Consider the following 26,713-nt stretch of genomic DNA (forward strand, 5'->3'; position numbering starts at 1 on the left):
AAGCTCAGTTCTGGTGACATTACACCTCAAAATGTATTAAAATAAAAAATTATGCTGACACCAACTAAAATACAATTTCTATGCATGGCCTATATTATCAGATGTGCTATTAGCAATAAGCACGATCAACTTCAGCCTATAACATGCAGCATAATTAGGGTTTATCCATCTGCATTTACTCCATTGGACACATCCAGATTGTCATTATTACGAATAGTAATAACTGTATTATAAATATGAATACATATAATTAATTACTCACTCTTATTCACTCAACATTTTATTTTGGGGATTCTAATTACAAAGTATGTAATTTTCCTTTGAAGTACGCCACTGCCCCTTTAACAGCTATGTTGTGCAGCTGTGCCTAACGGACACTAAAGAAGGAAGTTATTTATGATTTCCTATCATTTGGCAAAAGCAAATCGGGCCTGGGTAGAGTAGGGCCTGAACTTTGTGGGCCTGGGTAGAGTAGGGTTTGACTTTGTAGGCCTGGGTAGAGTAGGGCCTGAACTTTGTGGGCCTGGGTAGAGTAGGGCCTGAACTTTGTGTGCCTGGGTAGAGTAGGGCCTGAACTTTGTGGGCCTGGGTAGAGTAGGGCCTGCACTTTGTGGGCCTGGGTAGAGTAGGGCCTGAACTTTGTGGGCCTGGGTAGAGTAGGGCCTGAACTTTGTGTGCCTGGGTAGAGTAGGGCCTGAACTTTGTGGGCCTGGGTAGAGTAGGGCCTGCACTTTGTGGGCCTGGGTAGAGTAGGGCTGAGGCTTTGTGGCCCTGGGTAGAGTAAGGCCTGAACTTTGTGGGCATGGGTAGAGTAGGGCCTGAACTTTGTGGGCCTGCACTTTGTGGGCATGGGTAGGGTAGGGCTGAGGCTTTGTGGGCATGGCTAGGGTAGGGCTGAGGCTTTGTGGGCATGGCTAGGGTAGGGCTGAGGCTTTGTGGCCCTGGGTAGAGTAGGGCCTGCACTTTGTGGGCATGGCTAGGGTAGGGCTGAGGCTTTGTGGGCATGGCTAGGGTAGGGCTGAGGCTTTGTGGGCATGGCTAGGGTAGGGCTGAGGCTTTGTGGGCATGGCTAGGGTAGGGCTGAGGCTTTGTGGGCATGGCTAGGGTAGGGCTGAGGCTTTGTGGGCATGGCTAGGGTAGGGCTGAGGCTTTGTGGGCATGGCTAGGGTAGGGCTGAGGCTTTGTGGGCATGGCTAGGGTAGGGCTGAGGCTTTGTGGGCATGGCTAGGGTAGGGCTGAGGCTTTGTGGGCATGGCTAGGGTAGGGCTGAGGCTTTGTGGGCATGGCTAGGGTAGGGCTGAGGCTTTGTGGGCATGGCTAGGGTAGGGCTGAGGCTTTGTGGGCATGGCTAGGGTAGGGCTGAGGCTTTGTGGGCATGGCTGGGGTAGGGCTGAGGCTTTGTGGGCATGGCTAGGGTAGGGCTGAGGCTTTGTGGGCATGGCTAGGGTAGGGCTGAGGCTTTGTGGGCATGGCTAGGGTAGGGCTGAGGCTTTGTGGGCATGGCTAGGGTAGGGCTGAGGCTTTGTGGGCATGGCTAGGGTAGGGCTGAGGCTTTGTGGGCATGGCTAGGGTAGGGCTGAGGCTTTGTGGGCATGGCTAGGGTAGGGCTGAGGCTTTGTGGGCATGAGGGCTGAGAAAATGAATGCATGTGCAGGGCTCTAGTGTGTATGCCTGATATTGTGGGGTAAGAGTATCCCCAATGCCCCATTTTACATGTTTATAGACCACTCTTCCCTTTTAAATGTTTATAGACCCCTCTTCAACAGGAGAATAGTCTCTATTCAAGCCAGAGGAGAGGTTTGCTCAGGTATTCCAATTTCCTATTGTCACATAAACAGTTGAGTCACCGGGGTATAAAACAATGCTGTTGATCCACTGCTGGAAAATCCTGCTTTAACATCTGACCTGGCTGAATTAAACCACACAGCTCTACTGGTAAATTATGCCAAAGCCCAGCTAAACATGGCATAAACATCCTGGTAAGAGATGAATGATGAATACCTGCATGCATGAGTAATAACAGGACTTAAGATGGTACTTAGAATGTGGAAACACAATGTGCAGCATGTGACCAATTATCAAAGAGAGATTAGCACTGGTCAAATGTAGTGCATTACATACGAGAAGCAATAGGTTCCATTTTTGGACAGCCGTAAGACCGAAAACAACTAGGGCCGACATTGTACAACACAACAGACAAAGATAACCGATGAGCAAGGTTCAAAATGTTGGGGAAAATGACATTTATGTTCCTCTACCGTAGGTCTACATGTAAAACAAATTCATAACAAGTATGGGTTACGGGAAGGGAAAAACACAACAGGAATAGATAGGAAATACTTGGTGTGAAGACCTAGCAGTGGACATAACAGGCTGGTGAGAGTGAATGTTAAGGCACTCCACAGAGGGTAGCTTTCGGAACCTGGGCACATGCATCACATTCTGTCCTGGTCATAAAGGGCTTGTGGTTATTAGAACAACATGGGAAAAATTGTCAAGAGAAATGGTCTTGTGAGTCTCACTCCAACAAGCTCTCTAGACAGTCCCTAGATGATGAACAGGTAGCCCGGAGGGACTAGATGATGTACAGGTAGCCTGGAGGGACTAGATGATGTACAGGTAGCCTGGAGGGATGATGAACAGGTAGCCTGGAGGGACTAGCTGATGTACAGGTAGCCTGGAGGGACTAGATGATGAACAGGTAGCCTGGAGGGACTAGATGATGAACAGGTAGCCTGGAGGGACTAGATGATGTACAGGTAGCCTGGAGGGACTAGATGATGAACAGGTAGCCTGGAGGGATGATGAACAGGTAGCCTGGAGGGACTAGATGATGTACAGGTAGCCTGGAGGGACTAGATGATGTACAGGTAGCCTGGAGGGATGATGAACAGGTAGCCTGGAGGGACTAGATGATGTACAGGTAGCCTGGAGGGACTAGATGATGTACAGGTAGCCTGGAGGGACTAGATGATGAACAGGTAGCCTGGAGGGATGATGAACAGGTAGCCTGGAGGGACTAGATGATGTACAGGTAGCCTGGAGGGACTAGATGATGAACTGGTAGCCTGGAGGGACTAGATGATGAACAGGTAGCCTGGAGGGACTAGATGATGAACAGGTAGCCTAGAGGGACTAGATGATGTACAGGTCGCCTGGAGGGACTAGATGATGAACAGGTAGCCTGGAGGGACTAGATGATGTACAGGTAGCCTGGAGGGACTAGATGATGTACAGGTCGCCTGGAGGGACTAGATGATGTACAGGTCGCCTGGAGGGACTAGATGATGTACAGGTAGCCTGGAGGGACTAGATGATGTACAGGTCGCCTGGAGTGACGAGATGATGTACAGGTAGCCTGGAGGGACTAGGTGATGTACAGGTAGCCTGGAGGGACGAGGTGATGTACAGGTAGCCTGGAGGGACGAGGTGATGTACAGGTAGCCTGGAGGGACGAGGTGATGTACAGGTAGCCTGGAGGGACGAGGTGATGTACAGGTAGCCTGGAGGGACGAGGTGATGTACAGGTAGCCTGGAGGGACGAGATGATGTACAGGTAGCCTGGAGGGACTAGGTGATGTACAGGTAGCCTGGAGGGACGAGGTGATGTACAGGTAGCCTGGAGGGACGAGGTGATGTACAGGTAGCCTGGAGGGACGAGGTGATGTACAGGTAGCCTGGAGGGACGAGGTGATGTACAGGTAGCCTGGAGGGACGAGGTGATGTACAGGTCGCCTGGAGGGACTAGATGATGAACAGGTAGCCTGGAGGGACTAGATGATGTACAGGTAGCCTGGAGGGACTAGATGATGAACAGGTAGCCTGGAGGGACTAGATGATGAACAGGTAGCCTGGAGGGACTAGATGATGAACAGGTAGCCTGGAGGGACTAGATGATGTACAGGTAGCCTGGAGGGACTAGATGATGAACAGGTAGCCTGGAGGGACTAGATGATGTACAGGTAGCCTGGAGGGACTAGATGATGTACAGGTCGCCTGGAGGGACTAGATGATGTACAGGTAGCCTGGAGGGACTAGATGATGTACAGGTAGCCTGGAGGGACTAGATGATGTACAGGTCGCCTGGAGTGACGAGATGATGTACAGGTAGCCTGGAGGGACTAGGTGATGTACAGGTAGCCTGGAGGGACGAGGTGATGTACAGGTAGCCTGGAGGGACGAGGGTGATGTACAGGTAGCCTGGAGGGACAGGGTGATGTACAGGTAGCCTGGAGGGACGGGGTGATGTACAGGTAGCCTGGAGAGACGGGGTGATGTACAGGTAGCCTGGAGGGACTAGGTGATGTACAGGTAGCCTGGAGGGACGAGGTGATGTACAGGTAGCCTGGAGGGACGAGGTGATGTACAGGTAGCCTGGAGGGACGAGGTGATGTACAGGTAGCCTGGAGGGACGAGGTGATGTACAGGTAGCCTGGAGGGACGAGGTGATGTACAGGTAGCCTGGAGGGACTAGATGATGTACAGGTAGCCTGGAGGGACGAGGTGATGTACAGGTAGCCTGGAGGGACGAGGTGATGTACAGGTAGCCTGGAGGGACGAGGTGATGTACAGGTAGCCTGGAGGGACGAGGTGATGTACAGGTAGCCTGGAGGGACTAGGTGATGTACAGGTAGCCTGGAGGGACGAGGTGATGTACAGGTAGCCTGGAGGGACGAGGTGATGTACAGGTAGCCTGGAGGGACGAGGTGATGTACAGGTAGCCTGGAGGGACGAGGTGATGTACAGGTAGCCTGGAGGGACGAGGTGATGTACAGGTAGCCTGGAGGGACGAGGTGATGTACAGGTAGCCTGGAGGGACGAGGTGATGTACAGGTAGCCTGGAGGGACGAGGTGATGTACAGGTAGCCTGGAGGGACGAGGTGATGTACAGGTAGCCTGGAGGGACGAGGTGATGTACAGGTAGCCTGGAGGGACGAGGTGATGTACAGGTAGCCTGGAGGGACGAGGTGATGTACAGGTAGCCTGGAGGGACGGGGTGATGTACAGGTAGCCTGGAGGGACGGGGTGATGTACAGGTAGCCTGGAGGGACTAGGTGATGTACAGGTAGCCTGGAGGGACGAGGTGATGTACAGGTAGCCTGGAGGGACGAGGTGATGTACAGGTAGCCTGGAGGGACGAGGTGATGTACAGGTAGCCTGGAGGGACGAGGTGATGTACAGGTAGCCTGGAGGGACGAGGTGATGTACAGGTAGCCTGGAGGGACGAGGTGATGTACAGGTAGCCTGGAGGGACGAGGTGATGTACAGGTAGCCTGGAGGGACGAGGTGATGTACAGGTAGCCTGGAGGGACGAGGTGATGTACAGGTAGCCTGGAGGGACGAGGTGATGTACAGGTAGCCTGGAGGGACGAGGTGATGTACAGGTAGCCTGGAGGGACGAGGTGATGTACAGGTAGCCTGGAGGGACTAGATGATGTACAGGTAGCCTGGAGGGACGAGGTGATGTACAGGTAGCCTGGAGGGACGAGGTGATGTACAGGTAGCCTGGAGGGACGAGGTGATGTACAGGTAGCCTGGAGGGACTAGATGATGTACAGGTAGCCTGGAGGGACTAGATGATGTACAGGTAGCCTGGAGGGACTAGATGATGTACAGGTAGCCTGGAGGGACGAGATGATGTACAGGTAGCCTGGAGGGACGAGGTGATGTACAGGTAGCCTGGAGGGACGAGGTGATGTACAGGTAGCCTGGAGGGACGAGGTGATGTACAGGTAGCCTGGAGGGACGAGGTGATGTACAGGTAGCCTGGAGGGACGAGGTGATGTACAGGTAGCCTGGAGGGACGAGGTGATGTACAGGTAGCCTGGAGGGACGAGGTGATGTACAGGTAGCCTGGAGGGACGAGGTGATGTACAGGTAGCCTGGAGGGACGAGGTGATGTACAGGTAGCCTGGAGGGTCGAGGTGATGTACAGGTAGCCTGGAGGGACGAGGTGATGTACAGGTAGCCTGGAGGGACGAGGTGATGTACAGGTAGCCTGGAGGGACGAGGTGATGTACAGGTAGCCTGGAGGGACTAGATGATGTACAGGTAGCCTGGAGGGACTAGATGATGTACAGGTAGCCTGGAGGGACTAGATGATGTACAGGTAGCCTGGAGGGACGAGGTGATGTACAGGTAGCCTGGAGGGACGAGGTGATGTACAGGTAGCCTGGAGGGACGAGGTGATGTACAGGTAGCCTGGAGGGACGAGGTGATGTACAGGTAGCCTGGAGGGACGAGGTGATGTACAGGTAGCCTGGAGGGACGAGGTGATGTACAGGTAGCCTGGAGGGACGAGGTGATGTACAGGTAGCCTGGAGGGACGAGGTGATGTACAGGTAGCCTGGAGGGATGAGGTGATGTACAGGTAGCCTGGAGGGACGAGGTGATGTACAGGTAGCCTGGAGGGACGAGGTGATGTACAGGTAGCCTGGAGGGACGGGGTGATGTACAGGTAGCCTGGAGGGTCGAGGTGATGTACAGGTAGCCTGGAGGGACGAGTTGATGTACAGGTAGCCTGGAGGGAAGAGATGATGTACAGGTAGCCTGGAGGGACGAGGTGATGTACAGGTAGCCTGGAGGGACGAGCTGATGTACAGGTAGCCTGGAGGGACTAGGTGATGTACAGGTAGCCTGGAGGGACGAGGTGATGTACAGGTAGCCTGGAGTGACGAGATGATGTACAGGTAGCCTGGAGGGACTAGGTGATGTACAGGTAGCCTGGAGGGACGAGGTGATGACGAGGTGATGTACAGGTAGCCTGGAGGGACGAGGTGATGTACAGGTAGCCTGGAGGGACGAGGTGATGTACAGGTAGCCTGGAGGGACGAGGTGATGTACAGGTAGCCTGGAGGGACGAGGTGATGTACAGGTAGCCTGGAGGGACGAGGTGATGTACAGGTAGCCTGGAGGGACGGGGTGATGTACAGGTAGCCTGGAGGGACGAGGTGATGTACAGGTAGCCTGGAGGGACGAGGTGATGTACAGGTAGCCTGGAGGGACGAGGTGATGTACAGGTAGCCTGGAGGGACGAGGTGATGTACAGGTAGCCTGGAGGGACTAGATGATGTACAGGTAGCCTGGAGGGACGAGGTGATGTACAGGTAGCCTGGAGGGACTAGGTGATGTACAGGTAGCCTGGAGGGACGAGGTGATGTACAGGTAGCCTGGAGGGACGAGGTGATGTACAGGTAGCCTGGAGGGACGAGGTGATGTACAGGTAGCCTGGAGGGACGAGGTGATGTACAGGTAGCCTGGAGGGACGAGGTGATGTACAGGTAGCCTGGAGGGACGAGGTGATGTACAGGTAGCCTGGAGGGACTAGATGATGTACAGGTAGCCTGGAGGGACGAGGTGATGTACAGGTAGCCTGGAGGGACGAGGTGATGTACAGGTAGCCTGGAGGGACGAGGTGATGTACAGGTAGCCTGGAGGGACGAGGTGATGTACAGGTAGCCTGGAGGGACTAGGTGATGTACAGGTAGCCTGGAGGGACGAGGTAATGTACAGGTAGCCTGGAGGGACGAGGTTATGTACAGGTAGCCTGGAGGGACGAGGTGATGTACAGGTAGCCTGGAGGGACGACGTGATGTACAGGTAGCCTGGAGGGACGAGGTGATGTACAGGTAGCCTGGAGGGACGGGGTGATGTACAGGTAGCCTGGAGGGACGGGGTGATGTACAGGTAGCCTGGAGAGACGGGGTGATGTACAGGTAGCCTTTTAGGGACTAGGTGATGTACAGGTAGCCTGGAGGGACGAGGTGATGTACAGGTAGCCTGGAGGGACGAGGTGATGTACAGGTAGCCTGGAGGGACGAGGTGATGTACAGGTAGCCTGGAGGGACGAGGTGATGTACAGGTAGCCTGGAGGGACGAGGTGATGTACAGGTAGCCTGGAGGGACGAGGTGATGTACAGGTAGCCTGGAGGGACGAGGTGATGTACAGGTAGCCTGGAGGGACGAGGTGATGTACAGGTAGCCTGGAGGGACGAGGTGATGTACAGGTAGCCTGGAGGGACTAGATGATGTACAGGTAGCCTGGAGGGACGAGGTGATGTACAGGTAGCCTGGAGGGACTAGATGATGTACAGGTAGCCTGGAGGGACGAGGTGATGTACAGGTAGCCTGGAGGGACTATGTGATGTACAGGTAGCCTGGAGGGACGAGGTGATGTACAGGTAGCCTGGAGGGACGGGGTGATGTACAGGTAGCCTGGAGGGACGAGGTGATGTACAGGTAGCCTGGAGGGACGAGGTGATGTACAGGTAGCCTGGAGGGACGAGGTGATGTACAGGTAGCCTGGAGGGACGAGGTGATGTACAGGTAGCCTGGAGGGACTAGATGATGTACAGGTAGCCTGGAGGGACGAGGTGATGTACAGGTAGCCTGGAGGGACGAGGTGATGTACAGGTAGCCTGGAGGGACGAGGTGATGTACAGGTAGCCTGGAGGGACGAGGTGATGTACAGGTAGCCTGGAGGGACGGGGTGATGTACAGGTAGCCTGGAGGGACGGGGTGATGTACAGGTAGCCTGGAGAGACGGGGTGATATACAGGTAGCCTGGAGGGACTAGGTGATGTACAGGTAGCCTGGAGGGACGAGGTGATGTACAGGTAGCCTGGAGGGACGAGGTGATGTACAGGTAGCCTGGAGGGACGAGGTGATGTACAGGTAGCCTGGAGGGACGAGGTGATGTACAGGTAGCCTGGAGGGACGAGGTGATGTACAGGTAGCCTGGAGGGACGAGGTGATGTACAGGTAGCCTGGTCCTAGATCTGTTTCTGATGCCAACTCTAACTGTCGTCTCTGGCATAACAATCATAACAATGACCATAGAGTTGGAAAGACAGCCATAACAGAAAACAGAACCAGACAAGCTTTCCAGGGAGAGGAGAACATACCACAGGGAGGTGAAGTCAACCAACTCCGGGGAGAACTGGTCAGCAGGGAGCTGGGGCGATGGTTCCTCCACCACCTGCTTCAGCTGCTGGAAGGGTGTGCCCCAGGAGTCATAAGGGAACCGCAGGATGGCCAGTTCAATCTGAAGAAGGGGGTCACAGGATATCACAGGGAATAGAGGTCAGGCACCATTGTATTACTGTACATAAAATGCAGAAAATGTAAATATGATGTTCATAAAAGCGTGCAATTGGGTGGTTTATGACTCTGGACAGTGTTACATTACTGAAAACTACCATAGGCAGTTGGGGAGGACCATCAAATTTATTTTAAAAACCAAAACTGTTCTTTGGGTGTGACAGAGTTCAGGACGTGCAAATGAGAGCGAGGAATATGTAACAACTCTCCTAATAAAATGTCTAGACACCAGTTAGTCTAGAGCAGAGCCGTAGTGTGTCATCGTGTCTCACAGAGAAGGCAGGGCTTTTTCTTGAACATGAAGAACCTGTTCTATATGAACAGCGATGCATTTCAATTCAATAGAACTCTTATCTGCTCACTTAAGGCTATTATACTGGCAATGAATACAACGTACTGTTTACATAGTGAAGACATCATTCAGGAAAAATAAAATACAATTAATTATCTGTAGTTACTGTACCTGACCTTAAGGTATCAGAGGTTGCTTGTTTAATGTTTAATAGATTTTTTTTTTTTTAAATAGACCTACTAGTGTAATAATCACATTACAATTTTGTTATAATAAATTAAATCTGCACAAATATTAATAATAAAAAGTGATATAAAATAGAGACTCACCATAGTGATTCCTAAACTCCAAATGTCAGACTTGACATTGTAGCCTTTCTGATTAGTCTCTGGGTTGATCCTCTCCGGCTAGGGGACAGAATGACACACACACACACACACACACACACACACACACACACACACACACACACACACACACACACACACACACACACACACACACACACACACACACACACACACACAGACACATCACTTTAGCGTCGCTAACTGACAGTTGTCCTAGACGACCCAACCTCCTCCGTCATCTGTACCTCTTGAACACACACAGCCCGGTCTGTTCTCTGAGTGTTACCATGGCACTAAAAGACTGCCTCAGTCAATCAAATGGCCCCGTGGACACACTGTTTGGGCACACTGGAGGTTATTAAAAGGGTAGCTAGCATAAACGTTACCACGTGTGACATATGGATTTGCATTAGTAAACACATCAAAAAGGCCCAATACAAAGTTACCTCTCTTTTCTATTTTTTTTTACACAATTATTAAGATACTTTAAATCCCTTTTTTCTCCCCAATTTCGTGATATGCGATTGGTAGTTACAGTCTTGTCCCATCGCTGCAATTCTCGTACAGACTCGGGTGAGGTGAAGGTCGAGAGCCGTGCATCCTCAGAAACACGAGCCTGTCAAGCCGCACTGCTTCTTGACACGCTACTCGCTAAAACCGGAAGTCAGGCGCACCAATGTGTCGGAGGAAACACGGCACAACTGGCGACCGTCTCAGCCACTAGAGCGCGATGGGAAGAGGACATCCCGGCCGGCCAAACCCTCCCCTAACCGGGACGACGCTGGGCCAATTGTGCACCGCCTCATGCGTCTCCCAGTTGCGGCCAGCTGCGACACAGCCCGGGATCGAACCAGGATCTGTAGTGGCACCTCAAGCACTGCGATGCAGGGCCTTAGACCGCTGCGCACCTCGGGAAGCAAAACCTATCTGAATTCTGAAGCATGCTGAAGGAAAATGTTTTTCCGGGGTGTGATGTAATATGGAGGACCGGCAAGCCAGCCTGTTCCCTATAATGTAAACTCCAGCAGAAATATCTTCAAATGTAGAACTTCAAATTAAACCAAATCATTTCCACGGATGACTACTGGTCTTAGTTTAATTTTCAGACAACTTAGAAGCAAATACTTTAGGAATGTATCAATACAAATCAACTGGCAAGGTTGCTAACCAACTAGCCTGCTAACGTTAGCCCTACTAGCTGTGCATGAGTCAGCCAGTTGCTATCAACACCAAACTTACAGCTGCATTAAAGAAAACCAAAGTTTTGAAAATAGATAACACCATCTAACCAGTTATCAAAGAATGTTAGCTATATGCAGCAAGCTAGCCAGCCAGCTAACATCAGCTATTTAGCCAACTAGCTATTAGTCTAGCCAGCCTAACCAACAACCACGGTTATGGTCGGCAAGCTAGAGCCCAACTACTGAAGACCAGCTAGAACACAACTAAAACATAACCGCAGATTAGAAGCAAAGAGAGATAGCGAACTAAAATGTAATATAAATGTAGAGCAGACTAACAGATTGATGGCTGGGGCCCATCCTGGTAAAACTTTGAAAAAAGTACAGGCTGAGGTAGCTACCAAAGCGAGGGGGGAGGGTGCCTCGCCGGGCCGAAGGAGTCAGGGAAACCCAAAATTGATAGATTCCAGATGTCCGTCAGCTAGCGCGCCGGCACTAAGTCAAGGTGGAAAAAATTACAAAAACTGCCGTAGCCTACTTCAGAGGCCATGCCGAAAAGTTGACAAAACAGAAAGGAGAACAACAGACAAGGTACTACACAATTAGAGCAAGCAGGTATGATTTTCTCTTTCGTTTTTAGCCCACGGCAAGAAGGTACCAGAACCTGCCATGCTAACGAGTTCCCACTAGATAATAACACAGCCACAAAGTCTGAACGGCATGCTGCATTGACGCACATGCCCCATCTGCTCCTTGTTTGATGGATTGTAGCTCACCACTGCCAACAGTTGGTGTGGAATGTAATTACATGCTAGCATGGCTAATAGCTAACATTAGCCAGCTTGAGCTAGATAGCGAGCTAGCATACAAACTCAGTAGCACAGACTAGATTGGATCCTCTATATAACGTGGAGGATAATAGGGCATTGTGGGTAGCTTAGAATATATCCAGAAATAAGTTAATAAATATGTAATAACCCAAAAACAAAACTATGTTTGTACTTATAGGCAACCAGATCATGAATAGAACTAAGTTACTAAGTCTGTGTTTTCACATTGGTGAGTGAAAACTCGTGCGTTGTACCATTTAAACACATGACTATTGACATAACAGACCTGCAGCACTTACACATATACGGTGTAAGCGGCCAACTCAGCTCTGCTCAGTCAAACTTATTCGGTGGATTAATTAACATTTACGAATCCAAATCAACATTTTATTTGTCACATGTGCCAAATACAACGGGTGTAGACTTAACCGTGAAATGCCCGCTTACGATCCCTTCCCAACGGGTGTAGACTTATCCGTGAAATGATCCCTTCCCCTAGACTTATCCGATCCCTTACGATCCCTTCCTTCCCAACGGGTGTAGACTTATCCGTGAAATGCCCTCTTACGATCCCTTCCCTTAGACCCGTGAAATGCCCTCTTACGACGGGTGTAGACTTAACCGTGAAATGCCCTCTTACGATCCCTTCCCAACGGGTGTAGACTTAACCGTGAAATGCTCACTTACGATCCCTTCCCAACGGGTGTAGACTTAACCATGAAATGCCCTCTTACAATCCCTTCCCAACGGGTGTAGACTTAACCGTGAAATGCCCTCTTACGATCCCTTCCCAACGGGTGTAGACTTAACCGTGAAAATGCCAACGGGTGTAGACTTAACCATGAAATGCCCTCTTACAATCCCTTCCCAACGGGTGTAGACTTAACCGTGAAATGCCCTCTTACAATCCCTTCCCAACGGGTGTAGACTTAACCGTGAAATGCCCTCTTACAATCCCTTCCCAACGGGTGTAGACTTAACCGTGAAATGCCCTCTTACGATCCCTTCCCAACGGGTGTAGACTTATCCGTGAAATGCCCTCATACGATCCCTTCCCAACGGATGTAGACTTAACCGTGAAATGCCCTCTTACGATCCCTTCCCAACGGATGTAGACTTAACCGTGAAATGCCCTCTTACGATCCCTTCCCAACGGGTGTAGACTTAACCGTGAAATGCTCGCTTACGATCCCTTCCCAACGGGTGTAGACTTAACCGTGAAATGCCCTCTTACGATCCCTTCCTAACGGGTGTAGACTTATCCGTGAAATGCCCTCTTACGATCCCTTCCCAACGGGTGTAGACTTAACCGTGAAATGCCCTCTTACGATCCCTTCCCAACGGGTGTAGACTTAACCGTGAAATGACCTCTTACGATCCCTTCCCAACGGGTGTAGACTTATCCGTGAAATGCCCTCATACGATCCCTTCCCAACGGATGTAGACTTAACCGTGAAATTACGATCCCTTCCCAACGGATGTAGACTTAACCGTGAAATGCCCTCTTACGATCCCTTCCCAACGGGTGTAGACTTAACCGTGAAATGTGAAACGGGTGTAGACTTAACCGTGAAATGCCCTCTTACGATCCCTTCCCAACGGGTGTAGACTTAACCGTGAAATGCCCTCTTACGATCCCTTCCCTAACGGGTGTAGACTTATCGTGAAATGCCCTCTTACGATCCCTTCCCAACGGGTGTAGACTTAACCGTGAAATGCCCTCTTACGATCCCTTCCCAACGGGTGTAGACTTAACCGTGAAATGCCCTCTTACGATCCCTTCCCAACGGGTGTAGACTTAACCGTGAAATGCCCTCTTACGATCCCTTCCAACGGGTGTAGACTTAACCGTGAAATGCCCTCTTACGATCCCTTCCCAACGGGTGTAGACTTAACCGTGAAATGCCCTCTTACGATCCCTTCCCAACGGGTGTAGACTTAACCGTGAAATGCCCTCTTACGATCCCTTCCCAACGGGTGTAGACTTAACCGTGAAATGCCTCTTACGATCCCTTCCCAACGGGTGTAGACTTAACCGTGAAATGCCCTCTTACGATCCCTTCCCAACGGGTGTAGACTTAACCGTGAAATGATCCCTTCCCAACGGGTGTAGACTTAACCGTGAAATGATCCCTTCCCAACGGGTGTAGACTTAACCGTGAAATGCCCTCTTACGATCCCTTCCCAACGGGTGTAGACTTAACCGTGAAATGCCCTCTTACGATCCCTTCCCAACGGGTGTAGACTTAACCGTGAAATGCCCTCTTACGATCCCTTCCCAACGGGTGTAGACTTAACTGTGAAATGCCCTCTTACGATCCCTTCCCAATGGGTGTAGACTTATCCGTGAAATGCCCTCTTACAATCCCTTCCCAACGGGTGTAGACTTAACCGTGAAATGCCCTCTTACGATCCCTTCCCAACGGTGCAGAGTTTAAAAAATTTATAATACAAAAATGAACAAATAGTAACATGAGGAATAAAAAAAAACAAGACTAGAGCCAAATCAAGGAAGTACCAGATCAATGTGCAGCTATATACAGGAAGTAGCAGATCAATGTGCAGCTATATACAGGAAGTACCAGATCAATGTGCAGCTATATACAGGAAGTACCAGATCAATGTGCAGCTATATACAGGAAGTAGCAGATCAATGTGCAGCTATATACAGGAAGTAGCAGATCAATGTGCAGCTATATACAGGAAGTAGCAGATCAATGTGCAGCTATATACAGCAGATCAATGTGCAGCCAAATCAAGGAAGTACCAGATCAATGTGCAGCTATATACAGGTAGTACCAGATCAATGTGCAGCTATATACAGGAAGTACCAGATCAATGTGCAGCTATATACAGGAAGTAGCAGATCAATGTGCAGCTATATACAGGAAGTACCAGATCAATGTGCAGCTATATACAGGAAGTAGCAGATCAATGTGCAGCCAAATCAAGGAAGTACCAGATCAATGTGCAGCTATATACAGGTAGTACCAGATCAATGTGCAGCTATATACAGGAAGTAGCAGATCAATGTGCAGCTATATACAGGAAGTAGCAGATCAATGTGCAGCTATATACAGGAAGTAGCAGATCAATGTGCAGCTATATACAGGAAGTAGCAGATCAATGTGCAGCTATATACAGGAAGTAGCAGATCAATGTGCAGCTATATACAGGAAGTAGCAGATCAATGTGCAGCTATATACAGGAAGTAGCAGATCAATGTGCAGCTATATACAGGAAGTAGCAGATCAATGTGCAGCTATATACAGGAAGTACCAGATCAATGTGCAGCTATATACAGGAAGTAGCAGATCAATGTGCAGCTATATACAGGAAGTGTGCCGGGGTATGAGGTAGTTCATATACCATATCAATGTGCCGGGGTATGAGGTAGTTCATATACCATATCAATGTGCCAGGGTATGAGGTAGTTCATATACCATCTCCCTTCTGAAACAGTTATTCACTGAGCTTAACCCTTCACTGTTTGATTTATATTGAGTAGCTTTGACTGATAGACTTATTTTGTCTCTTTTAAATCCCAGAAACCTCTCCTACTACACACCCACCCACCCCCACACAACCGCTCACCCACAACCACCCACGCCCCACACAACCACTCACCCACAACCACCCACACCCACAACCACCCACACAACCGCTCATCCACACACAACTCACCCGCCACACAACCGCTCATCCACACCCACCCACCCCCTACACAACCACTCACCCACAACCACCCACCCCCACACAACCGCTCACCCCCACACCCACCCACCCCCCACACAACCTCTCACCCACACCCACCCACCCCCCACACAACCGCTCACCCACAACCACCCACCCACGCCCACACAACCGCTCACCCACAACCGCTCACCCTCACACAACCGCTCACCCACAACCACCCACCCCCACACAACCACCCACCCCGACACAACCGCTCACCCCCACACAACCGCTCACCCACAACCACCCACCCCCACACAACCGCTCACCCACAACCACCCACCCCGACACAACCGCTCACCCCCACACAACCACCCACCCCCACACAACCGCTCACCCACAACCACCCACCCCCACACAACCGCTCACCCACAACCACCCACCCCGACACAACCGCTCACCCCGACACAACCGCTCACCCCCACACAACCGCTCACCCCCACACAACCGCTCACCCACAACCACCCACCCCGACACAACCGCTCACCCCCACACAACCACCCACCCCCACACAACCGCTCACCCACAACCACCCACCCCCACACAACCACTCACCCCCACACAACCACCCAGCCACGCCCACACAACCGCTCACCCACAACCGCTCACCCTCACACAACCGCTCACCCACAACCACCCACCCCCACACAACCACCCACCCCGACACAACCGCTCACCCCCACACAACCGCTCACCCCCACACAACCGCTCACCCACAACCACCCACCCCGACACAACCGCTCACCCCGACACAACCGCTCACCCCGACACAACCGCTCACCCCCACACAACCGCTCACCCCCACACAACCGCTCACCCACAACCAACCACCCCCACACAACCACCCACCCCCACACAACCGCTCACCCACAACCACCCACCCCCACACAACCACCCACCCCCACACAACCGCTCACCCACAACCACCCACCCCGACACAACCGCTCACCCCCACACAACCACCCACCCCCACACAACCGCTCACCCACAACCACCCACCCCCACACAACCGCTCACCCACAACCACCCACCCCCACACAACCGCTCACCGCCATGTAGGGCTTGCAGCCTGCGTCCATGGTCTTGGCCACAGAGTCCACAAGGTAACCACTGATCCCAAAGTCACACATCTTCACCTGCCCTTGGGTGTTGATCAATATGTTGGATGGCTTCACATCTGAGTTGAGAGAAAACAAGAAAATAGAAGAGTGGCGTGAGATGGAAGTGAAAGAAAAATCTGTCATTTTTGGAGTCAGTTAGTCCAATGCAGACCTATTGTACAACATCTTTTAAAGTGATTTCCTTAGCCTCAGGAACATAACTACGATGCAGTGTATCTGTCTCACTCAACACAGCCCACAAAACACATCTGTAAAAATGCTATGTAAAATGCTGTTTCAAGTAACATCGTTGTTTTTTTTACATCGCAAACGGATGTGGCAGGTTCCCCGCTAAAGCTTCCGGATTTAAAAAGATGGACACTAGTGCAAACTGTTGTAAGGTGTACCCAAAAGGGAGATACACATAACATACCGCATATAAAACCTTCTATTTAACTCTGTGCTTGTTCTTACCTCGGTGGATGACCGACAGATTGCTGTGCAGATGTTCCAGAGCCTTCACTGTCTGTAACGAGGAAGGTTGGAACATTAGAACAGAACACCATGTTGGAGCATTAGAACAGAACACAAGGTTGGAACATTAGAACAGAACACAAGGTTGGAACATTAGAACAGAACACAAGGTTGGAACATTAGAACAGAACACAAGGTTGGAACATTAGAACAGAACACAAGGTTGGAACATTAAGAACAGAACAGACATATCAGCAACTGGAGAAGGATATAAACATGGGGAATGCAGGTCTAACTTCCCAGACATACCCATTGGTTTGCATCTAGTATTTATTCATTCTTAGTATATTAAACATCTAGCATGAATTCAGTAATTTTGTACTGCAATAGCCTATTGGTCGAGAGACTGGCAATATGTTAATATACTGAACAAAAATATAAACACAACATGTAAAATGTTGGTCCCATGTTTCATGAGCTGACATTAAAGATCCCGGAACATTTTCATACGCACTAAAAGCTTATTTCTCTCTAATGTTGTGCACAAATTGTTTTACATCCCTGTTGGTGAGCATTTCTCCTTTGCCAAAATAATCCATCCACCTGACAGGTGTGGCATATCAAGAAGCTGATTAAACAGCATGATCATTACACAGGTGTACCTTGTCCTAGGGACAACAAAAGACCACTCTAAAATGTGCAGTTTTGTCAAACAACACAATGCCACAGATGTCTCAACTTTTGAGGGACTGCAGGAAGGGACTGCAGGAATGTCCACCAGAGCTGTTGCCAGATAATTTAATGTTCATTTCACTACCATAAGCCACCTCCAATGTCATTTTAGAGAATTTGACAGTACATCCAACCGGCCTCACAACCACAGACCACCTGTAACCGTGCCAGCCCAGGACCTCCACAACCGGCTTTGTCGCCTGCGGGATCGTCTGAGACCAGCCACCCAGACAGCTGATGAAACTGTGGGTTTGCACAACCAAATAATTTCTGCACAAACCGTCTCAGGGAAGCTTATCTGCGTGCTTGTCGTCCTCACCAAGGTCTTGACCTGACTGCAGTTCGGCGTCGTAACCGACTTCAGTGGGCAAATGCTGGCACGCTGGAGATGTGTGCTCTTCACAGCTGAATCCCAGTTTCAACTGTACCGGGAAGCTGTTGTGTGGGTGAGCGGAATACTGATGTCAACGTTGTGAACAGAGTGCTCCATAGTAGTGGTGGGGTTATGGTATGGGCAGGAATAAGTTAAGGACAACGAACACAATTGCATTTCAGTGATGGACATTTTAATGAGATTGTCGTGCCATTCATCACCTCATGTTTCTGCTTGATAATGCATGGCCCCATGTCGCAAGGATCAATTCCTGGAAACTGAAAATGTCCCAGTTCTTCCATGGCCTGCACACGTCACCCATTGAGCATGTTTGGGTTTGCTCTGGATAGACGTGTACGATAGCATGTTCCAGTTCCCGCTAATGTCCAGTAACTTCGCACAGTCATTGAAGAGGAGTGGACAACATTCCACAGGCCACAATAGCCTTATCAACTCTATGCAAATGAGATGTGTCGCACTGCATGAGGCAAATGATGGTCACACCCGATGCATGTTAACCTGACCACACGACCGAACAGTAGTTTGGTGCGACAAAACCAGGGGCTGTAGGACCTGCTATGTTGAAAGTGTTGTGAAGAAGGCAGAGCAACGCTTTACTATGGACAGACTTCTCCCCATGTTAGCTACTGTTGTATCAATATGTTTTGACCATGACAGTTTACAATCCAGGGTTACGCCAAGCAGTTTAGTCACCTCAACTTGCTGAATTTGTACATTATTCACTACAAGATGCATTTGAGGTTTAGTGTTTAGTGGATGATTTGTACCAAATACAATGCTTTTAGTTTTGGAAATATTTAGGACTAACTTATTCCTTGCTACCCATTCCCGAAACTAACAGCAGCTTTTTGTTAAGTGTTGCAGTCATGTCAGTTGCTGTAGTAACTGACGTGTATAGTGTTGAGTCATCTGCATACCTTACACACTGGCCTTACTCAAAGCCAGTGGCATGTTGCTAGTAAAGACTGAGAAAAGCAAGGGGCCTAAACAGCTTCCCTGGGGAATTCCTGGTTTGACCTGGATTATGTTTGAGAGGTTTCCATTAAAATAACAACCTTTCTGTTCTATTATACAAGTAACTCTTTATCCACATCATAGCAGAGGGGGGGGTAAAGCCAAAACACATACGTTTTTCCAGCAGCAGACTATGATCAATAATGTCAAAAACTGCACTGAAGTCTAACAAGACAGCCCCCACACTCTTTGTATCGTCAATCTCTCAGCCAATCATCAGTCATTTGAGTAAGTGACGTGCTAATTTTTTCCAGAAGTTTACTAACGGTTGGTAAAAATGCTGTTTGGTCGGTTATTTGAGCCAGTAAAGGGGCTTTACAATTCTTGGGTAGCGAACATTAGCTTCCTTCCAAGCCTGAGGGCACACACTTTCTAGTAGGCTTAAATTGAAGATTGTCTGCTATGATCCTCTGTAATTTTCCATCAAGATTGTCAGAACCCGGTGGCTTATTGTTGATAGACAACAATATTTCTTTTCACCTTTTCCACACTGACTTCAAGGAATTCAAAAGTACAATTCTTGTCTTCCATCATTTGGTCAGATATACTTGGATGTGTAGTGTTAGTGTTTGTTGCTGGCATGCCATCGATACGTTTGCTTATCTTGCCAGTGAAAAAGTCATTAAAGTAGCTGCCGATATTAGTGGGCTTTGTGATAAATGAGCCATCTGATTCAATGAATGATGGCCCCGAGTTTGCTTTTACCCCCAGAATTTCATTTAAGGTGCTCCAAAGCTTTTTACTATCAGTCTTGATATAATTTATCTTTGTTTCATAGTATAGTTTATTTTTATTTAGTTTAGTCACATGATTTCTTAATTTGCCCAAATAAATGCTTCAGAGTTCAAGGAACAGATACATCTCAACATCAACTGTTCAGAGGAGACTGCATGAATCAGGCCTTCATGGTTGAATTGCTGCAAAGAAACCACTACTAAAGGACACTGTTACGCTCCCCAGTTTCTGCGCTGTGGGTTTGTATGTGTGTGTATTTCAGGAAATGGCTTCCTGGAATCCCTAAGCAGCTGATTGGTCGGCCCCATCGCTAATTGGAGCTCTGACCCCTCCCTCTCATCAGTGGAAACAGCTGTCTCTTCAATTATCAAGCTGGAGAAGGAGTTGGTAAAAGCCAGTGTTCCTCCCTCTGGGAGGAGAGCGTCGTTTTATGTCCTGTGTTGGTTGTTGTGGCGGTCAGTACAAGTTTTGTTGATATTATTTTGTAGCCGCTCCATCAGAGGTATGTGTCTGCCAATATTACTTAGTGTTTTTGGTTGTTGAAATTGTTCACTTAAAGTATTGGTAATTATTCTGTGTCATTTGTTCCCGGGGGGGAAGGGGAACGCACCTTGGAAGTGTTTAGGCAAGAGGCCTGCGAGAATACATAACCTGTAGTATTGAATCTGTCTATGCACACTAGGTAAGACCTGGGCGGACCACCCTGTATTCTGGTTAGCACACCAGTTGGTGCTAAAGGTTAGGTAAGAAGTGGGAAGGCAGGTAAGGTAGGAGAGGGGACACTTAACTTTTCCTTTGGTTCCGTCCAGCCCCTTTTCCCCACATTACTGTGTTAAGGAATAATAAATTCCCTGTAAACTGTATTTTTTCTCTGCCTCTGTCATCCTTTCCCACACCTACGATCATACTGTTTTTTTCACTCCTCGGGAGTTGAGCTGTAGCAGGGTGTTGCGTTCCCTCCTCCAAGAGGGGTACGTAACAGATAAGAGACTTGCATGGGCCAAGAAACACATACAATTGACATTAGACTGGTGGAAATCTGTTCTTTGGTCTGTTGAGACCAAATTTGAGCTTTTTGGTTCCAACCGCCGTGTCTTTGAGACGCAGAGTAGGTGAACGGATGATCTCTGCATGTGTGGCTCCCACTGAATTATGGAGGAGGTGTGATAGTGTCACCAGCAAAGTACCCCCAAACAGTCTACTTTATTTAGAATTCAAGGCACACTTAACCAGCATGGATACAACATTTTGCAGCGATATGCCATCCCATCTGGTTTGGGCTTACAGGTTGACTGCGCTGCAAAATAAATTCAGAAATCTGTTATTCAATTATTGCGCGCGCCAATGACGTCTGCGTTGCCATGGGCTAAAATAGAAGTCAGTTCTGTTTCTGACGCAGATCGCGCTCCAAGTTCTGCCTCTCCCATCTCTTCATTGGTTTATAGAAGCAGGTACCCACGTGCCATCTCCTCATTGGTTATACCCACGTGGGTGATTGAAAGATGAACAAAGTCAGTGGCTGTAATGCACTTAATTTATGCAAGTTGCCAATAGCAATATAAAGTCCAGAGAAGAAAAGGCCTGGAAGGAGGAGAGATGACTAGAAATTATTTGGTTGACCGTTTTGTGTGGATTAATTGGCGGCGTAGATGACCTTCTGCATTTCAAGTAAAAAAAATAACTTTATATCCAAGGACAAATTAGCTAGCAACAGCAAGCTAGTAAAAAGGACAAATTAGTAAGTGCAAGCTACTTAGCTAGCTAAATTGCCATAAATGTTCAATGCTTTTTGACCTGTCCCCAAATTAACCTGTTCGGGATAGGGGGCAGCATTTTCACATTTGGATGAAAAGCATGCCCAGAGTAAAATGCTTGCTACTCAGTCCCAGTTGCTAATATATGCATATTATTAGTAGATTTGGATAGAAAACACAAGTTTCTAAAACTGTCTGTGCGAGTATGACAGAACGCATTTGGCAGGTGAAAACCTGAGAAAAATCCAACCAGGAAGTGGGAAATCTGAAGTTTGTAGTTTTTCAACTCTTGGCCTATCAAATACAGTGTCTATGGGGTCATATTGCACTTCCTAAGGCTTCCACTAGATGAGTCTTTAGAACCTTGTTTGATGCTTCTACTGTGAAGTGGGGGTGAATGAGAGAGAATTGAGTAAGGTCTCTCCCATGAGCTGACCTTGCTCGTTCACGTGAGTTAGCTTGAGTTCCATTGCATTTCTGAAGACAAAGGAATTCTCCGGTTGGAACATTATTGAAGATTTATGTTAAACATCCTAAAGATTGATTCTATACTTTGTTTGACATGTTTCTACGGACTGTAACGGAACTTTGACTTTGTCCGCACCTAGTAATCGTGCACCATTTTGGAGTCAATTAGGATGACTGTGCTAAACGCGCAAACAAAAAGGAGGTATTTGGACATAATGATGAACTTTACCTACCAAATCAAACATTTATTGTGGAACTGAGATTCCTGGGAGTGCATTCTGATGAAGATATCAAAGGTAAGTGAATGAGGTTTTTGGATATAAACATATATGTATTGTGTAACATTTTGTCCCGGGAATGTCATCTGATAAAGAATATCAAAGGTTAGTGATTCATTTTCTCAATTTCTGCTTTTTGTGACTCCTCTCTTTGGTTGGAAAATGGCTGTATGCTTTCTGTGACTAGTTGCTGAGCTAACATAATGATATGTTTGTTCTGCTTTCTCCGAAAAGTATTTTGGATATCGGACACTGTGGTTGGATTAACGAGAAGTTTCTTTAAAATGGTGTCTAATAATTGTATGTTTGAGAAATTAGAATTATGAGATTTCTGTTGATTGAATTTGGCGCACTGCAACTTCATTGGCTGTTGGCGAGGGGTTCCGCTTTCCCAGACAAGTTAATATAATTCATTCAGATTTTGTTTTGATATTTTAACCTGCATGTCGTGATCGCGTTTGGTGGTGGGGGACTAAATAAATGTATGCACGGTGGCGCACAGCCGGTTTGTTAGAGGGACTATCATTTGTTTATCAACAGGACAATGACCCAACACACCTCCAGGCTGTAAAGTGGCTACTTGACCAAGAAGGAGAGTGATGGAGTGCTGGATCAGATGACCTGGCCTCCACAATCACCTGACCTCAACCAAATTGAGATGAGTTGGACCGCAGAGTGAAAGAAAAGCAGCCAACAAGCACAGCATATGTGTGAACTCCTTCAAGACTGTTGGAAAAGCATTCCCGGTGAAGCTGGTTTAGAGAATGTATAACTGTCATCAAGGCAAAGGGTGGCCTTCAGAAGTCAAATAATTAGTTGAATGGAGTCCACCTGTGTGTAGTTAGTCACATGATCTCATTAAAAACACCTGTTTGTTAGAGAACCTAATCAGCATGAAGCTCAAAACAAGTCAGAAGTTCTGGAGAAGCACCAATCAGGGTCAGGTTCTAAAAAAATATATCCCAAACTTTGAACATCCACACCGTTAAATCCATTATTTAAAAACATGGAAAGAATATGGCACAACTGTGACTGCCTAGAGAAGGCTCTGCACCAAAACTCAGTGACCGGGTAAGGAGGGCATTCGTCAGAGAAACAACCAAGAGGCAACTCTGAAGGAGCTGGAGAGATCCACAGCTGAAATGGGGAAAAACTGTACATGGGACAACTATTACCTGGGCTTTTTAGAAGAGTGGTGAGAATAAAGCCATTGCTGTAAAAAAATATATCTATTTTTGACAAAAGACATGTGGGAGACATAGCAAACGTGGAAAAAAGTTCTCTGGTCAAAGCCAAGACTGCTTATCGCCCTGAACACCATCCCCATGTTGAAGCGTGGTGGCAGCATCATGTTATGGGGATGCTTTTCATCGGCAGGGACTGGGAAACTGATCAGGTTTGAGGCCAAATCCAGGGAAATTCCAGAGGAAAACCTGTTTCAGTCTGCAAGAGACCTGCGACTGGGGTGGAGGTTCACCTTCCAGCAAGAGACCTGCGACTGGGGCGGAGGTTCACCTTCCAGCAAGAGACCTGCAACTAGGGCGGAGGTTCACCGTCCAGCAAGAGACCTGCGACTGGGGCGAAGGTTCACCTTCTAGCAGGACAATGACCCTAAACACACAGCCAAAGCTACACTGCAGTGGTTTAAAAACAACAACCTGAATGTCTTTGAATAGCTCAGTCAATGCCCAAACCTCAATCCAATTGAGAGTCTGACAAATTGCTGTTCACCAACGGTGCCCATACAACTAAACCGAGCTTGAGCAATTTTGTTAAGAATAGACCAAATATTGCAGTATCCAGATGTGCAAAGCTGATAGACTTACCCAAAGACTCACAGCTGTAATCGCTGCCAAAGATGCTTCTACCAAGTATTGAAACAGGGGGCCGGACACTAATGCAACCAACACTTTTTTTCAAATGTTATTATTCACACTTTGGTGTCAAACATATTTGCACCTCCAAGGTTTTAAGTATATATTGTGTTAACCTGGAATTGAAAAGTATAAATTGGTATTTTTAGCATTTAATTTACACAATAACATGTGGAAAGTCTAAGTGGGGTGAATACTTGTGTAAGTTTACAGGAGGCTAATTCATTCATTTTCAATTAGAATATTTTTTATAAAGATGAGAATTATATTGTTAGATTTATAGGAGTAAATTCGGTGCTTCCTCCAGTTCACCTGTCAGTTTGTGGGCCAGTGCTGTAACGACGTTCTTCGTTTGTCGCAAGAGAGTCGGACCGAAATGCAGCGTGTTGGTTACTCATGTTTTTTAATGAAACAAATAACGATTACAAGAAAATACTGAGACAATTACAAAACAACAAAACGGAACATGAAACATATTACAGCCTATCTGGTGAACACTACACAGAGACAGGAACAATCACCCACGAAATACAAAGTGAAACCCAGGCTAACCCAGGCTAACCCAGGCTAATACAAAGTGAAACCCATGCAACACCCCTACTCAGCCGCAATCCCAATAACTAAAAAAACCCACTACGAAATACAACAACATAAACCCATGTCACACCCTTGCCTGACCAACTAATTAACGAAAACACAAAATACTAAGACCAAGGCGTGACAGGTGCGCATTGCCTTTGTATCATAGGCCTGCAGTATAATAGGCTAATAGCCACACCAAACCTTAACGCTTCTTACTTTTGATATTATCCTAACAAAGTTAAGTCAAGCAATTGTTTATAGGGAAAATGAGCAGGCTATTATACTGTGTCAAACATAACATTACAGTTGGAACTTCATTTGGCCACAGAAAATGGCTGAACAGAATGAAACAGAAGACTTGTGAATTGGTTTAAACCTGAACAGGCTATATTGCAGCAATTACCTTAAAGGCTAGTGACCCCCGTATCCAATAGGTTAATGAAAATGTACCTACAGAAAGCTGAGAACATCCTCTCCCCATCTGCGACTAAAATCGTCACAGTCTGGAGCCCTGCCTTGTAGGCTTTTCACTGTAGGCATATGCTAACTTTTATTTTAATACTTTTGTTATACTTCAAATTAAAAAAGGCCTCCATCTTCACGATCAACAGTAGCCTAGGCCAAGGCTCCTCTCTCGCGTTCTCTCTCTCTCCTCAGCAGCTGGACACCACTGGACAATTTGGCCGGGCGACAATTTTATTGATCAGCTTTTCATTTATTTAAAAAAAATATCCCAAAGCCGGCAATTACCGGCTAACGGAAACCCAGTCCTACAGAACACATGTAATATCCCGCTTGGTCTCTGAACGATGTGACATAGATAGTCCTATTTACTCGAGGAAAGGAAGTGAGGAAGTAGTCCTACTCACCGAGACGGCCATCTTTCCCAGGATGTCTTCAGGGATGGTCATGCCTTTTTCTATCACCTGCTTATAGAACTTATCCAGAGAGGTGTCCATCAGCTCCATACAGATCCACACATCACCCTGGGAACACAGGTACAACATGAGAAGGTCAGATTGGGGTGAGAGTTTACGGCTTACGGGAGGTGGGGTGGGGGTACTGAAATGGAGAAGGGGGTGGTGGGAACGGAAAAGGGGGGCTATGGAGAAAGCGGTAGAGGGAACGATTGGAAAAACAGAACCACATTCCAGACACACAGATTGGCTAACAGGAAGGAGCTTTTTCCCAATGTGTTCCGCTGCAGATGGATTTCCTGTGGAACGCTCTCTTCTCTACGAGTGGTCGCTAATTACATCCGGCAAGATCAGGAATTCTTTATTTGTTTGTCTTGACTACAACATACATCGCTCTGTCATCTGACTTCTCTACGTGAGGGAAAAAGGGGACATGGTACCTGTGTCTGGATGGCAGCCCAGTCCTACAGTAGTGTCACGTGTAAATCACAAAGTCGTACATTCCACATGACCAAAAGTATGTGGACACCCGCTAGTTGAACATCTCATTCCATTAATATGGAGTTGGACCCTGCCCCTTTGCTGCTATAACAGCCTCCACTCTTCTGGAACATTGCAGGGGGAACTTGCTTCCATTCAGCCACAAGAGCATTATCCAGGTCGGCACTGATGTTGGGAAATTGGGCCTGGAAATTAGGCCTGGCTTGCAGTCCGCGTCCCAATTCATCCCAAAGAAGTTTGGTGGGGTTGAGGTCAGGGCTCTGTGCAGGCCAGTCAAGTTCTTCCACACCGATCTCGACAAACCATTTCAGTATGGACCTCACTTTTCATGGGGGCATTGTCATGCTGCAACAGGAAAGGGCCTTCCCCAAACTGTTGCCACAAAGTTGGAAGAACAGAATCG

General features: G+C 48.2%; 1 protein-coding gene across 2 annotated transcripts in view; it reads right to left on the minus strand.

The window, feature by feature from the left end:
* The window catches only part of LOC135523393 (dual specificity mitogen-activated protein kinase kinase 6), a 65,334-nt gene that overhangs the window by 3,276 nt on the left and 35,345 nt on the right, over positions 1 to 26,713 (minus strand). For both annotated transcript variants that reach the window (XM_064950035.1, XM_064950033.1), the window contains exons 6-10: positions 25,762 to 25,878; positions 17,062 to 17,113; positions 16,537 to 16,664; positions 9,721 to 9,798; positions 8,904 to 9,043 (exon numbers count right to left, since the gene is read on the minus strand). In XM_064950035.1, the coding sequence (XP_064806107.1) occupies positions 8,904 to 9,043; positions 9,721 to 9,798; positions 16,537 to 16,664; positions 17,062 to 17,113; positions 25,762 to 25,878 (515 nt within the window). The remainder of the gene's footprint in view (positions 1 to 8,903; positions 9,044 to 9,720; positions 9,799 to 16,536; positions 16,665 to 17,061; positions 17,114 to 25,761; positions 25,879 to 26,713) is intronic.

The sequence above is a fragment of the Oncorhynchus masou genome, chromosome 31 (genome assembly GCF_036934945.1).
Source record: "Oncorhynchus masou masou isolate Uvic2021 chromosome 31, UVic_Omas_1.1, whole genome shotgun sequence".
In the NCBI taxonomy this organism is placed as follows: Eukaryota; Metazoa; Chordata; class Actinopteri; order Salmoniformes; family Salmonidae; genus Oncorhynchus; species Oncorhynchus masou.